This window comes from Excalfactoria chinensis, chromosome Z (assembly GCF_039878825.1).
Source record: "Excalfactoria chinensis isolate bCotChi1 chromosome Z, bCotChi1.hap2, whole genome shotgun sequence".
In the NCBI taxonomy this organism is placed as follows: domain Eukaryota; kingdom Metazoa; phylum Chordata; class Aves; order Galliformes; family Phasianidae; genus Excalfactoria; species Excalfactoria chinensis.
The window spans coordinates 11,539,609-11,554,245 of record NC_092857.1 but is presented as its reverse complement, the minus strand read 5'-3'; the positions used below and the strand labels follow the sequence as shown (position 1 = coordinate 11,554,245).

The 14,637-nt window shown below is 41.7% G+C and overlaps 1 protein-coding gene across 1 annotated transcript in view; it reads right to left on the bottom strand.

The window, feature by feature from the left end:
• The window catches only part of EGFLAM (EGF like, fibronectin type III and laminin G domains), a 73,670-nt gene extending 59,820 nt beyond the window's left edge, over positions 1–13,850 (bottom strand). Inside the window, exon 1 of the mRNA XM_072359464.1 lies at positions 13,615–13,850. Within this exon, the coding sequence (XP_072215565.1) occupies positions 13,615–13,717 (103 nt within the window). The 5' untranslated portion in view covers positions 13,718–13,850. The remainder of the gene's footprint in view (positions 1–13,614) is intronic.
• Between the last annotated feature and the right edge of the window lie 787 nt (positions 13,851–14,637).

Here is a 14,637-nt window from a genome sequence, read left to right as displayed (position 1 = left end):
GATGAGCACTTGCAATTGTGGTGGTTCCACCTGCAAAGTTCCTTTGCAGCAAAATTCTGTCCATGCACAAGAAGACTTTGATCATAAGAACAAAAAATCAATTTATATAAAAATAAAATGAAACACACTCTGTGCTAATATGGTCATTCCCTTTTCCAGCCAAGTGGGTACAGAAAGTTTGATATTGCCCAAAATGCTTTGATGAAACCAGTAATAGAACAGTGTTGAATGGACAGTGTCATATACAGCTATTTATCTTCTTGTTTATATACTTCTTTGGTTATGTCCTTCCAAACATATGCAAACGCTGATGAAACAGTGAAGAAGTCACAAAAGAATCTGTTTGCTTGACCTAAAGAATATACGAGTCCTCTCTTTCAGTTGGAGTTAATTTAATTTAAATTTATTCTTTACAAATGAAACTAATTAAAAATGGCTAAAAAAGGACATTGTTATCCCAACTATAAAGTTAACATTTTTGTTACAGCTCCTGAAGCCTCTGCCCTCATTTTAGCTCACCCTGCTTTACTGCCAGTAGAAACTCTTACAGCGAAGTCAGTATCTATCCAAAGAGTTGGCAGATTCCAGAAGATTTAGGAATGACATGGTGCTTCTGCTCTCTTTCACCTGTCCTGAGTAAGAACTGGGACTCTGGTGGGCTTCAGATGGTGCTGCCTGCAGGTCAACACAAAGATGTGAGACAATAACATGACCAGCACCACTTTCCTCTCCCCTGGAAAACAAATGCCATGCAACAGGCTCTGCCCAGACATCAAATTTCTCTATACCATCACTGTGGTAATCACCAGTGAAATGCCTGCTGGGAGTGCTCTCCAATGTGTGCCAGGCAGCAATGTACCAGTGTCTTGAGATGCTCCTCTTCATCACTGAGTCTGCCAGTAAAGATGTCAGTGCCACTGTGATTTTAAACAAAATCAGTTTGGGTAGATAATGGTAAGACCTTAAATTACTTCACACAGTGACCCGGCCCAATGAGACACCTCTTGTGCAGACATCCTCCATCTACTACTGGAAAATTGCTAGTGTGAACAAAGACTGGTTTCTCACAACCTTGAGGTGACCCCCAAATCTTACCAGAGGGATGAACAGTTACTGAAAAATATATACATATGCAAAAATAACCTTCAAATCCAAAGTGTTTCAGCTGAGTTGAATAAACTTTGTTGCATTTTAATGGAAATTTCAAATTTTACTTTCATTCTGAACAAGACTGAAAATTTAGACTGATTGATAACAGTATTTTTTTAAATATTTGTACATGGAATACCTGGAAAGATCAAGGTTAGAATATTTTTGCTCAGCATTTTAGTCGTATTTTGTAATTGATTTTCTCTTTCCGTTTTGTCTGTTTCAAATCCTGCAGTTAGTCACAGATCCTCACAACATCAAATAATGTACAAAGAATAAAAAGATGTAACCCACATGCAAGATTTTGGTAACTCACTTTAGAGCAAAAACAGATCATTTCATCTTTACTAGTTGGTTCTTCTGAAAGTTGCAATCTTAAGAGGTCAACAAAATGAGCTGGAGTCTTCATTATTTTATTTTTAAATCTCTGTGGGCAAATAGTAAGAGCTGCTAACTGAAGAATTCTATTTTCTCTGTTGATATGTCTCCTTTTTGTGTCCCATGAAATGAGAAATTTGCTGTTGAAATGCTGTCTGTGTCTAACATCCTGAAATAAGGGAACACGAATGAAAAATCATGCAAGGCAATTCCAATGAATTCTGCAATTAAGTTTTCAGAACAAATCTTCTCTAGAAAGAAAAAATCCTTTGGACTTCTTCTGAGCCAAACATTACTTAATTTACTTCATTATTTTGTCAAAAAATTATTAAAATGATATTTTATCAAACAAACATTCTTGAGAAAAAAATTATATGTACTCCTAACGTCAAAATAAACTCTCCCACTGAAATAATGGTGAATTTCCCATCTGTAAAACAATAAACATCAAAAGGACCTTTTTTCATGTATCTCCTTTTTATAGATTGGGCTGGATTATGTAAATACTACAGCAGCATGAAGACAGTATGATGAACCAAAAAACATCAGGAAATCATAAATGAAAAAAATATGTCATCTTTCTATCTCTTTGAAGCATTTTCTGTTTCCCACTGCTGGGTACAAAAGAAAACAAGAATCTCCCAGCCGCAATAATTATAGAAGATGATGACTGAAACAGGGAAATCTCAGGGCAGTCTTTCTTGATCCTGCTTGTAGTGCACTGAGTAGCAGCACCAACACAGAAAAATTCAGAAAACTACCCTAATTTTGGTAGTCACTGCTCTGCATGGATCACCTACTGAAGAGAAGCACAGGAGATGGATGCTGCATGGGGCATAGGTCAGAGCAGAGTGCTGCTGGTTCCTCTCCCAGCCACAACTCTGGCACATCCCAGATTGGAACACAGAGTGTTTCCTTACACTGCTGCTGATCCACTGGGTCCCAGGGTAAGTAGATTCACTGGGTAACCTGCACATCAACACAACCAGCATCACTGCCAAGACTGTGGCCACTACTGTCCTACAGAGGCAACATGGTGGTTCACGTGTTGCAGTGATTAACACACTTCTGATCCAACCTCTGAAAATACTGTAACAAAACCAACAGAAAACAGTAAAATCACCATAATGTCAGGCTTAGACCCATGTGATGCTTTTTCCTGCAGCCAGTATCATCTGTTACCTGTCCCAAGTACATTTGAGGTGATGGCCACTGGAGTACTTATAGCCCTGGGAAAAGCAACAAAGGAGGCAAAGCTAGAAACTTAAGCTGTGACACAAAGCAGGAAATCCCACTAAAAACAAGCAGGCACAAGGTCACTGACAGCTTCAGCATGCCTTTTCCTGCAGTGGCTCTGCAGGAGAGGGAGGGCTGAAATGGGGAAGCCCTGCTGCTTGCATTCCTCCAGCTGGGTTCTGCTGCCAGCAGCTCTGCATGGTACAGTCACTCGGCCTTCCAAATGGGAGAAGGAGAAGAAGAAACTGACTTTTGAAATAACTTTTAAGAACTAGAAATAAGAAAAAAATCTACCCATGGATAGCTGTGCACCAGAACTTTGGGGGAATTCCTGGTAGTGAAGGCTACTAGAAGTAGGATGAGCTCTATCTCTGAGCAAAGGTTTAGTTTCTGTCCTGCCTTCATGAAATGGCACAGACAGGGCAATCTTCAGATATGCTGCCTGTGCACAACAAACCAAAGGAAACTCCACAGCCAAGAAAAATTGTTGTCAAGAGGTGTAGCCGTGTTCTACCACAGAGACAAACCCACAGCTGGTTGCCTCCTGCTGACCTACCACCTCCCCAGGGCAGCTCCCTCCACTTCTGTGCTGTCTCAGATGTCATCTAAGAGAATTCAAGCTGCTTGCTTAGGAAAAGATAAAATATATTCTCTGTTCTGTTGTAGATGCTAATGAGGCTGAACCTTGTAGTACAAGCATATAGGCGGTAGCGAGGCTTTTCGGTATGTGACGGTGATAGTAAACCAGCCTCTTCCGTCCCCTATCTAGTGATGTACTTTGGGCGCGCGCATTTCAAACGTGTGCCCTAGGGGGCGTAGACGAAGTAGTAAGGTATATAAGGTGTTGATTACTCCTAATAAACGCCATTTTGCCACCTTTCTTGATGAGTCACGGTGGTCCTTTTGGCCCTAGCGAGGGTCTCGCTAGCACCTGGGCAAGTATTCGGTTTGGATTATAATTGTGCACGGCAACACTGTTCTCTTATTGGCAAAGTATCTGAGGTATGAAGGAGCATAAATATAGGATGAGCTCCAGAGGCAAAAACAGGGCAAGTGGCAGGATGGCATGGCCAGAGCATGGAAAGAGAAGGTAGGTGAGAAAGGGACTCTTTCTAAAATGTTCTGCTTCAAGACATAAAGATTACAAGTTACAGGCACTGGAAATCTCTCCATACATGGCCACTACTGACTAAACACACAGATGCTTGGTAGCACAGAAATCACCCATGCTGACAGTATTCAATCTGATTATACATAACAGTGAAGACATTTTCTTCATGTTTATGAACAGGTCTGCACTAATACACATGGTCCTTCAAACACTACTGAAAGCAGAAATATGAGAAGATGAACAAAGCCGATCACACAGTGCTTAAAGCTCTTAGCTGATTCTTAGGCATTCCCAGTGAACATAAACTGTACCAAGGAGGGTAATACCACTCTGAAATGAAATTATAAAAGAAGGGATAGTCAGCCTTCAATATTTTCTGAGTAGTTAAAGGGTGGATGAAATACATAGAACAATAGCATAATAAAGACACTGTTAATTACAAAAAGTGTAGCTATGTTATCTATAGAGTATGAAAATGACAAAATTGCTTTTCTCATCAATGAATAACACTTAAGGATGTATTTTTCAGGAGATTACTATCCAAAACTTACTATCTCCAATGGGAATCATGGTAAAATGTTCATGCAACTTAAAAAATGTTCTCACTGATGCCTCTTAATCTCTTTATCTAAGACAAATTTCTCTTTCAGTTTTCATTTGAAACCAACTACAAAGCCAACCTCTTGAATAAATAGTTCACTTGCTACTAGAAACAAAATTCGAGGGGAGATTATGGAAAAAATGGAAATACATCAAAAAACCTCAAAACTGTAGATACATTATGTACACACATACACAAAAAATAGAGTATAAAGAAAACAAAGTTGATTATATGACAAGGAATAAATGTACAGGATGGGGACAGGACACATCCCCCAGCCAGCTGCCACTAGTATATACTCCTGCATGAGGTTATTCCTCTCCAGGTACAGGACTTTGCATTTCCCTTCAATAAACTCCAATGAGGTTTCTGTCAGAGCATACTTGCAGCCTGTTTATGTCTATTCTGAATGGCAGCTACAACCCTCTGATATATCAGACAACTCCTCCAAGTTTTGTGTCTTTAGCAAATGTGTGGATGCTGCACTCTGTCCCACCATCTAGGTCATTAATTAGGATATTAAACAGTTGGTCTTGTCAATAAAAACTGAGATGAAGAAGGCACTGAGTAGCTCAGCTTTTGTGTGTTCTTTGTCTCTGTGTCTCCTCCTATACACTTTTTTTCCTACTCTTCCTTTTTCCGCTGAAGCAACTGCAGGAACCCTTCTTGTTGCCCTTTACGTACCTCACCAGAGTGGGCTCTGGTTTTCCTAACCACAGTGTTACATACTCAGACACTGTGTTCTTTCTGGGATGCCTGCCTCTGCTTTCCTCCTTTTGTATGCTGTCTTTTCATATATGAACTTCATCAGGAGTTCCCTGTGTACCCATGCAGGAATCTTGATGCTTTTGCCAGACTTTCTGCATGACATAATGGATCATCCTTAAGCTTGAAAACCAGCCATTTCCCCAGGACCCACGTTCTCTCCAGGGCTGTACCATGTGGAATTATTACAAGCTGGAAGTTAGCTTTCCTAAAATGTTGCATCCATTCCCACCCTATTCCCTGGTTTCAGGATCCCATGTTTACTTGCCAACGTAACTTTTCTTACTCACTTGGTTCTGGGACACACCTTTCTTTCCCTGACATTTCTAGTTCACAGCTCTACTAACAAAGACAGTGAAATATCTGGCAATGATGTTTTGCCTTACTTAGGTGGATCTCATGTAATCTTAGTAATCCTCAACCCCCAGAGATGGTCTCACTATAAAAGGAAAATCCCTGATGTTGACCCCAGCTATGCAAAAACATATTAATACACTGAATCCTCCTCAAAACCATCTCTCTCATCAGAACCACCAGAGGCCAGCTTGGGCCTCACACTGTAGTCATGTAGTCATGCTTGATATGTCCAAGGTCTGCCTATGCATTCTCACTGTAAGAGCAGCAGGCGATAACAGTCCAAGCCTGCTCTGTTCACAAAGTCCTCTATCTGAGTCCCCAGCAAAGAGCAGAGGCCCCTAGACAGCAACTCATGTGGGAAGTTGGGACTTCTGTGTCCCATATCAGGGAGTCACCCACACCACCACTCATCACTTTTCTCAGTGCTGGTGCATGGCTTGCTGCAGATGGCTGAAAGTGCAGAACTGACTTAAGAAATCAGCTCAATTGCAAATGTAATTTTATTGCAGACTACTGGAGGCCAGGTCAGGGAGAAAATCTGGCACCTTCTCAAGCAGACATTTCTTCTCTGGCTCAGTTTCTCCATAAGAATCAGGACAATTTCACTATCTTCTGCAGACATCAAGACTCTCCATAATCTATCAGCATCGGTAAAACATACAAACAAACAAACAAAACCTCAAAAGAAATTACTTATAAGTGACAGAAATAGAAATGTATTTTTAAACCTGAATCTCTGCACTAATGTGGTATAGGATGCATATGTATAACAGCTGCATATTAGAAGAGCAAGCAAACAAGAAGTGGGACATGAAAACAGCAAGAGTGACTGTCAGAGACAAACCTTTGCTGCAAGAGACACTGAGACATGGAAATTTATTCCAACATAAGGAGAGAACAACTCCATAAGGGGAAAGTACATGACTATGAGATAATTATAACTGCTAGTATTAGTACAGGTAAGAAGATGACCTGCTGGAGAGAACATCTGTGTTCTGGATCTGAGTGCTCTGGTGAACAACAGGTTGGTAGTGAGCCAGCAGTGTGCCCTTGTGGCCAAGAAAGCCAATGGTATCCTGGGGTGCATTAAAAAGAGTGTGGCCAGCAGGTCAAGAGAGGTGATCCTCCTTCTCTGCCCTGGTGAGGTCGCATCTGGTGTACTGTGTCCAGTTCTTGGCTCCTTACTACAAGAAAAACAGGGAAATGCTGGAGAGAGTTCAGCAGAGGGCCATGAAAATGATAAAGGGCCTGGAACATCTCTCTTATGAGGAAAGGCTGAGTGACCTGTGGAAAAGAAGATGGAGAGGAAATCTGATAAATGTTTATAAATATCAGAAGAGAGGTGGGAGGCAAATGGACGAGACCAGGTTCCTCTTCGTGGTCTGTAGCAATAGGGCAAGGAATAATGGCCTAAAACTTGAACATAGGAAGTTCTGTGCTAACATGGAACTTACTTATGGTAAGTGTGATGGAGCACTGGAAGAGGTTGCCCAGAGAGGTTGTGGAGTCTCCTTTTATGGAGATATTCAAGACCTTTCTGTTATTTTAGGTGTTGCTGAGTTCTTTGCCCAAGAGTGCCTTTCTTCCTGTAGCATTCTGAAAGTTTTGTTCTTCATTCTTCCCGTAATCATTACGATTTACTAGTCCACAGAGGCAAATGACTAAAACATTCTCATCTTAAGCTACCAAAAAAGGTCCACTAGTATAAGGAAACAGTAGCAGCTCTTGACTTTACCCTAACATAGTGAGGCCAATGTAACTGTTTAAGATTAAAACAGTAGCAATCTAAACAAAAACTGTTCATGCAGGAATAGGAATATATGGAACAGAAACAAGAAATAAAGATGCCAGAAGAACACTGGTCTCTGTCAGTTTCAATACCACCATCTCTATAATTATTGCCATAAAGTTCTTGCTTATTTGAAGAGAATATATTGCCTTCCCTTTTGATTATCTAGAAAATAGAATACAAAACTAAGCTAAGCTTTCTGTTCCAAACAACAAATATTGGCTTCTGCTATCTGTAAATTGTAAATGTTTTGATTCTAGACGCTTGTTTTCAATCACTTGCAGATTGATAAGCTTTGTTCATATTTTTTTTCCTAAAATGATCTTCTAGCTGAAATTTCTCATGTATGTAAGAATTCAGCTTGTGTGAAATTTTCTATAGTGTTTGCCCTTATGACTTTTTCAAAAGATTATTGAGCTCAGCAGCTCAAAACTTACCTTGGTTGAAACCTTATGTGCATAACAATGCTTCTGACATGTTAGAAGAATTGGAATAATGTCTGTATTTCAAAGCAGCATGTTCAACATCCACAACATGTTCATTTTGAACTGCAAGTTCCAAGTATGCACAGTCGTTGATATTTGACTGAACCATCATTTTTGTAGGTGTCCATAATTTTAAATGACTTCAAAAATCAAGAGAAGTGTGAAGGACAATTTAGCTTGAGATCTATCTGGTCTTGGAGACATTTCTCTGTGAGCTTTGCCAGTGTGACTATCATCTGCACACACTGGGAAACTCAGAACCACTCAGTGTCTCATTTCAGAACTATTGCTTATAATATGATTTTTGCCTGCACTACATAAAAGGAGTGTATTAACAGCACAGTAAATTGAAAGTTAGCCTGGAAACACTTGGTATGTGGATCACATAAAGCCAGAATACAGTAACACCTTGACTTGGTTCTCTTCTTCTAGTTCTATACATTATTTGGGATAAATTCTGTCAATGCTTGAATGAAAAATCTTTTTAAGGAAACAAAGCCTATGCCTTTTGACTATGCCATTAAATGTCCATCAAGACAATAACAGAAGAAATGGCTTCTACCACAGCCCAGCAGCTGTATTCTTCCTTTTGGATAAAATGTTCCCCAGGACAATATTGCACAGATTTCTCTTTTATTTAAAGCCAAAATCTTCAAGATCACTCTTCATGGGCAGTTCCTGCTCCTGAATGTGAGCCTGACGTATGTATTTCACACTACACACTTCTCACCTGCAGGGTTTTATGGATCACTGCATCGTTAGCTGGTTTGAGTTAGGTAACTGGTTCAAGGTAGCTTTCCCCCTAAGCCTCCAATCTTCAGAGGCTTAGGCTCTTCTGAAGTAGTTACTTTCAAAGATGAATTCTGCTGTGCTTTTTCTCAGCTCAGAAGCTTGGAAAAGTCTGAAAAAATAACTTTAGTCTTCTTTTCTTGTGGCCTGGATGTTCACAGCTAGGAGTTATGAAGGCTTTGTTTTATATGAAAGAACTAATTTGGGTTTTATGTGCAAGTATTGCTGAAAATTAAAAATAAAACCAACCCTTCCATGTTCTTAGCCATAAATCATTCCTTTCAGTTGAAGTTAATTGTGAAGAACATGTTTTTGGGGTTTTTAGTTTGTTTGCTTGTTTGCTTGCTTTCTCCCAGAAAGGTCATTTATTTGCATAGAAAACAACAACAACAAAATAGGAAATATGATTCAGGATCACATAGTCAGCTTAGTCTCCTGCATGCCTGTGGCTTAGAAAATCTTTTATTATGTGATCACAGATCATTGCCTCACATTCACTACAAATATGGGGTGAAACTGTACATTTATTAGCGTATGAAATAAACAAATTATTAACCAGATTAATTGGGTCTGACTTAAGTCAAACAGAAATAAGGCTGAGCACTGGGATGTTCAACCTGAGGAATGAGAAACTCCCGGGAGTACTCTCAGCTAACTGATTAGTTTCTGGAGCACTGTCGAGATCTCATACTTTGAAATTTTCTGTATTAAAGCAAGATGTCCTTCTGCTCCTCAAAATCTCAGAGATGACCAGAATTCTTGCCACTACATTTATCCTTAAGAATCTTCCAGAAAAAAAGAGAGCTTTTTTTTTTTTTTCTGCAAGACACACTAGAAGATAAGGAGTGACTCACATACATATTAATAATAATGACTTGACTAAAGCAGGCATACAGCTATGCTGAGTGGCTAGAAGTCCTCTTAGTCCTCTTACATTCTCATGTGGCACAGCTGGAGAAGAATAAAAGTGCAAAACTATTTTTTTTTTTTTTTTTAATGGTAAGCCTGCCCTGAGAATGACTGGCAAACCCTCAAAGCAAGGCTCTGGCAGTCTCAGGACAGGATGATTTTCCAAGGCTTGTCTTAGTGCCTTAACTCCATGACCACTGTTCTACAAAGCATCACTGGGAAAACTGATCTCTGATACAGTTATAATTTCACACATTTTTAGCATTCTGTTGTCTAATTTTGCCTTCCTGAACACTGGTGGCAGTACAGTAGTTTTGGAGGCACTCATTTACTGAAAAGTTTCCTTTTATAGATGAACACAGTGACTTCAGGATGGACAGAACAGAAAACACTGTGATGAATAAAATCTTAGAATCACAGAACTGTATGAGTTGGAAGAGACCCTTAAAGGTCATTTTGTCCAACTCCCCTGAAATGAACAGGGACACCTACAGCTAGATCAGGGTGCTCAGAACCCCATACAGCCTGACCACCTCTCTGGGCATCCAGTTCCAGTGCTTCATTACTGTTATTGCAAAAACTTTTTACTTATACCTGATTTAAATCTCCCCTCTTTTAGTTTGAAACCTTTTCCATTTTCCTATCACAACACATTCTGCCAAAGAGTGTCTCCTTCCTTCTTTCAGCCTGCCACACTCAAGTCTTCCCAGATCCTTCTCTTCTTCAGGCTGAAAACCCCTAACTCTCCCAGCCTGTCCTTGTAGGAGAGGTATTCCATCCCTTGGATAATTTTGGTGGCACTCATCTGGATGCACTCCAATAGGTCCGTGTCTCTCCTATACTGAGGACTATACAACTGGATGCAGTACTCCAGGTGAGGTCCCTCCAACATGGAATGATAAAACTAACTGAAACCAGAAGTGGTACTTCAAAATGAGCTACTGATATTGAGATATCAAGAAATATCTAAAGTGAAATAATTATGTGCATTCCCTGACAAGATTTTATTTTCTTTCCTGGAGAGTATTACGGGAATGCTGGTAGCTTCCAAAGAAACACATGTACACAAGGTGTCAGTGATGCTGATCAAAGGCAGGAGCAATTACCAGAATATGAGCCCCAGTATTACAAGAGCAAATCCAATCAGCATACAAATGTCCTACAACACTGTGACACAACTTGCACCCAAACACAGTAAACAGCCAACAAATCCATACGTAATTACTCCTTCTTTAAATGTATTGATGTTCAAGACATTGAACAGTATATTCCGATGGCACGTTTTGGCCTATGTCAGAAACAACAGCAGAATGATATTAATCTCCCCCCAGATATATTGTCCATGACTTCTCCATTAGTTTTAGCTCACAGATTTGCACCATCTCTGCCAGCAACAGGCAACAACCTGCCTTAGACTTATTTCTCTTCTTGAAGAAAAACTTTACAGGCAAGGTTTCTTAAGACAGTGACTTACAATTCATTCTAATGTTGGTCCAAAAATTGTAATAATTAAAACAACAAAACAGAAGGTTTTCCCATACAAACAAACAAAAACCACAACCAACAACAACAATAACAATTTAAAAGCAACAGCACAAGTGCCAGCTTCAGGGAGAATAAGATTTAGAGAATCCCCACCTAATCTGCTCCCAACTACGCTATTCATCACACGGTGTCTAAGGATTTGTTTTAAGCCCTTCCCAAAGTGTCTGGCATCCCATTTCCTTGTCTGCAGTGAATGTATCTTGTAACTGTAAATAAAAGCTCAAATGAGTTTAACAGTCACCAGGATGTTTTGAATTTGAGCACAACAGCTTTTTTCCTGAAGTTTAACAAGCTGCATTTGTGGCAGCTTTTATATATATTTTATTTTTAACTTCACTAATACATTTCTGACTCTACTTCTTCCTTCAAGACAGGTCTTTGTAAGGTGAGCCCTGAATGAAAAATGTGGGAAAACAGAATGTGTATTTGACTATCTCATTTAGAACTGCTGGCCATCTCATTACTGAAGATGAACAGTTTTATTGCATCAATCAATGAGACTTTTGGCTTCCACCTCAGATACAAGATACAAGATTCACTTCCACCACTATGGCAAAGTGAAAGCTGAATAAAAAATGCACCAAACTTAAAGAACTTTTTATCTTGTCCCTTCTTCATCCACTGCTTTGGGATGTGCAAATAAATCACAGCTCCATCTTGCTCTTAGCCATCCAGCATATGGTGGATGGAACAAAACAGAGATGTGAGTTACCTCGATCTACACCTGTGCTCGGTGCTTCAATAATGGCAGCCCAGCTGCAGGGTTCAAGGAAGGCTGTGGTAGGATGCAAATGGTGTACTGATGCACTCTGGGAGGCTTTCCTCTTCAAATCTTGCTACAAGAGGATTTTCAGATATTGACACAGATTTTGAAAAAAATAAAACTTTCCAGATAAAACTGGCTACTTCTTACACGGAAAAAGAAATAAAAAATGGATGAGTGAATCAATCAGTAAACACAGAGTAACACACATATGTATGTATATATATATTTATATATACACATATAGCTAACAGGAGTAAGGTACACACAATGTTAGTGTGTTAAAAAAATCTCCTCAAAACCATAAGTAACTTGTTTCCAAGCTCTAAACCAGCTTAATGCATAGGAGTACATTTCCACTAGTACTATTCAACTCTGCAAGTTAGACTGGTGTGTTAACAGAAAAATAATTAAAAAATTATTTAAAATAGTCTTTAAATATAGTTTACACTTTTCCATGCCCAGCTTCACAAATCCAGTAGTTTAATACAAGCTACTAATCGTCGCATTGACAACTACCATCCACCTAATTTTCTCAAGTACTTAATGGAGGTTATTATGACAACCAAGGATCATGGGACTAGATCCCTAAGAGACAAGGTCAGACCAGCAATATTAGCCATCTGTCCAGTAAGAGCTTTAAGATCAGGCTGTATTTAAGTATTAAGTTTCCAGCTGCACTGGCATATTGTTGTGTATGTTGTTTTTATTCCACAAGAGCAAGAGAATGAACAGCACTGATTCTGAAAAACAAACAAACAAACAAAAAACCAGCAACACAGATTGCAAAATGGGTCTGATTCTGAGATTTTGTCAGCTGAGGAAAAATTATCTAAACTTTTTAAATTTCCCGTTGATCTGATCAGGGTAAAATCAGTCATAAGAATCAACACTGATCCCAAAGGCTGCACTACAGTCTCCAACTCTGAGACCTTTTCCAGCATCAGTATTTTCCTTGAGCACCACAGTTTTTGAGTACGCATTATGTCTGACTTCACCACACTCTGTGCACCATCTCAGTGTTTACATCTTGCCTCCCTGTTTCACAGTCTGCAGACTGCAAGAGCAACAAACGTAACACAGAGCCTACTACTTTGATAAAAGTTAAAAACTCTTCTGACACCAGTGCGAACTCCTGTGGGTCGCAGGTAGCCCTCAGACAGAGAGGCAGCATCATGAAGAACCCAGTTACACACTTAGTACAGAATAAGGTACAGAATACAGCTTTCTGATTAAATTACTGCTTCCCCAGCTGTCTTCTCTGGCATATACTAGTCTTTGTCACATTATTCTCCACCACGGAGTCCCCGCCATAGCCAGAGCACAGCCCCGCAGCTAGGAGGGCAGCATTGGGCTATCGCCTCCCACCTCTGCGTGCAGGTTGCAGGCTCCGGCTAGCATGAGCAGCGTTTAGCCCATGGCTTCAGCCAGGTCTCTGTCAGTAATTTGAGTTATAGCGCGGAAAATAATAGAGAGAAGGGGTTTCACGCTGATCCCGCAGCTTCCCGGGAAAGGAGAGCAGATCGGGTGCAGGACGAGGCTCCGGGCAGCACTCCGGCTTCTCCCAGCGCTCGGAGTCGCCCGAGAGGAGGCTCCCGCCTAGCCCGAGGGAAGGGTGCTCCAGGGAAAGCCAGTTGTAAAGGGACGCGAAACTTCGCGGAGCGCTCAGGCCGAAGCTCTCGAACCAGGCTGTCTCCCTCCGCGAGCACCCGCCGCGTCTCCGGCGGGACTCCCTACCTTGACGCCGGGGGATGCTCCTCCGCGGTGCGGCCGTGCAGCCTATGCACGAAGCCAGCAGCAGCAGCAGCGAAGCAAGGCGACAGTGGCCCGGCACCTCCATGTGCTCCACGTTCCCCTACCGCCGCCCGGGCCGGGGGCCGAGGCCGGCGTCCCCTCTGCGCGGCAGCCGGGCGGGGAGTAGGGCCGAGAGGGCGCGGCGCGCAGCGGAGGGGCTTTTACTCTCGTCGGGCAGGGCCGGGAAGGGAAGCGGGGGAGGAGGATGCCGGGGCCGGCCCTTTGATGGGATTACAGCCGCCCCCGGGGTGGGTGGCAGCGCGGGGCTCGGCTCGCGCCTCCCCGCGGGACGACGCCGAGAGCTCCGAGCTCCCGAGTCCCGCGACGCCGCGGTGCTGCCCCTCGCCCGGCGCCCCGCGGGGACACGCGGAACCCCGCCCCTGAGCCTGGGGTGTCCTCGGTCCTCTGCCCTCCTCCGGGACCCCGGCTTGGCTGCTCGTCTCTCCGGAGGAAACTGGCGTTGACACTTAGGGTTTCTGCCCGTATTCCCTGCGAGGGATGGGGTAGAAGGGGTAGCTCTGGAACAAGATAAGGAGAGGATTCGGTGAGGAAGTTGTTGTTGAGGTAAGAAGATAAAATAAGCTTAATCCCCCCAGATGGAGGCTGAGACCTATCCCAGCCACTCAGACTAATATAGACACTTGATGGAGATTAGGGGGGATGAAGTGAGGAAGGCAAGGGGAATCCACAGAGTTCGAAGATCCAGGGGGAAAAAAAAAAATAAAAAATCATGAAAAGCTGAGCAGGAAGTAGCCAAAGCATCCCCTTTGAGCAATAGATTTTGTGGGACAAAAACCCAAACCCATTTAGTTCAGTAGATCTCTTTTGGACACTTAACAAACAGAAGAAGGTGCAAGAAACTTTGCATTAGGCAGATGTGGAATTATCTGCCCTCTGCTTTAGGTCTCATCCTAATCTTCATTAGTTTAAACCCTGAAACATCAGAGTTGTTACGTCTTGAGGGTT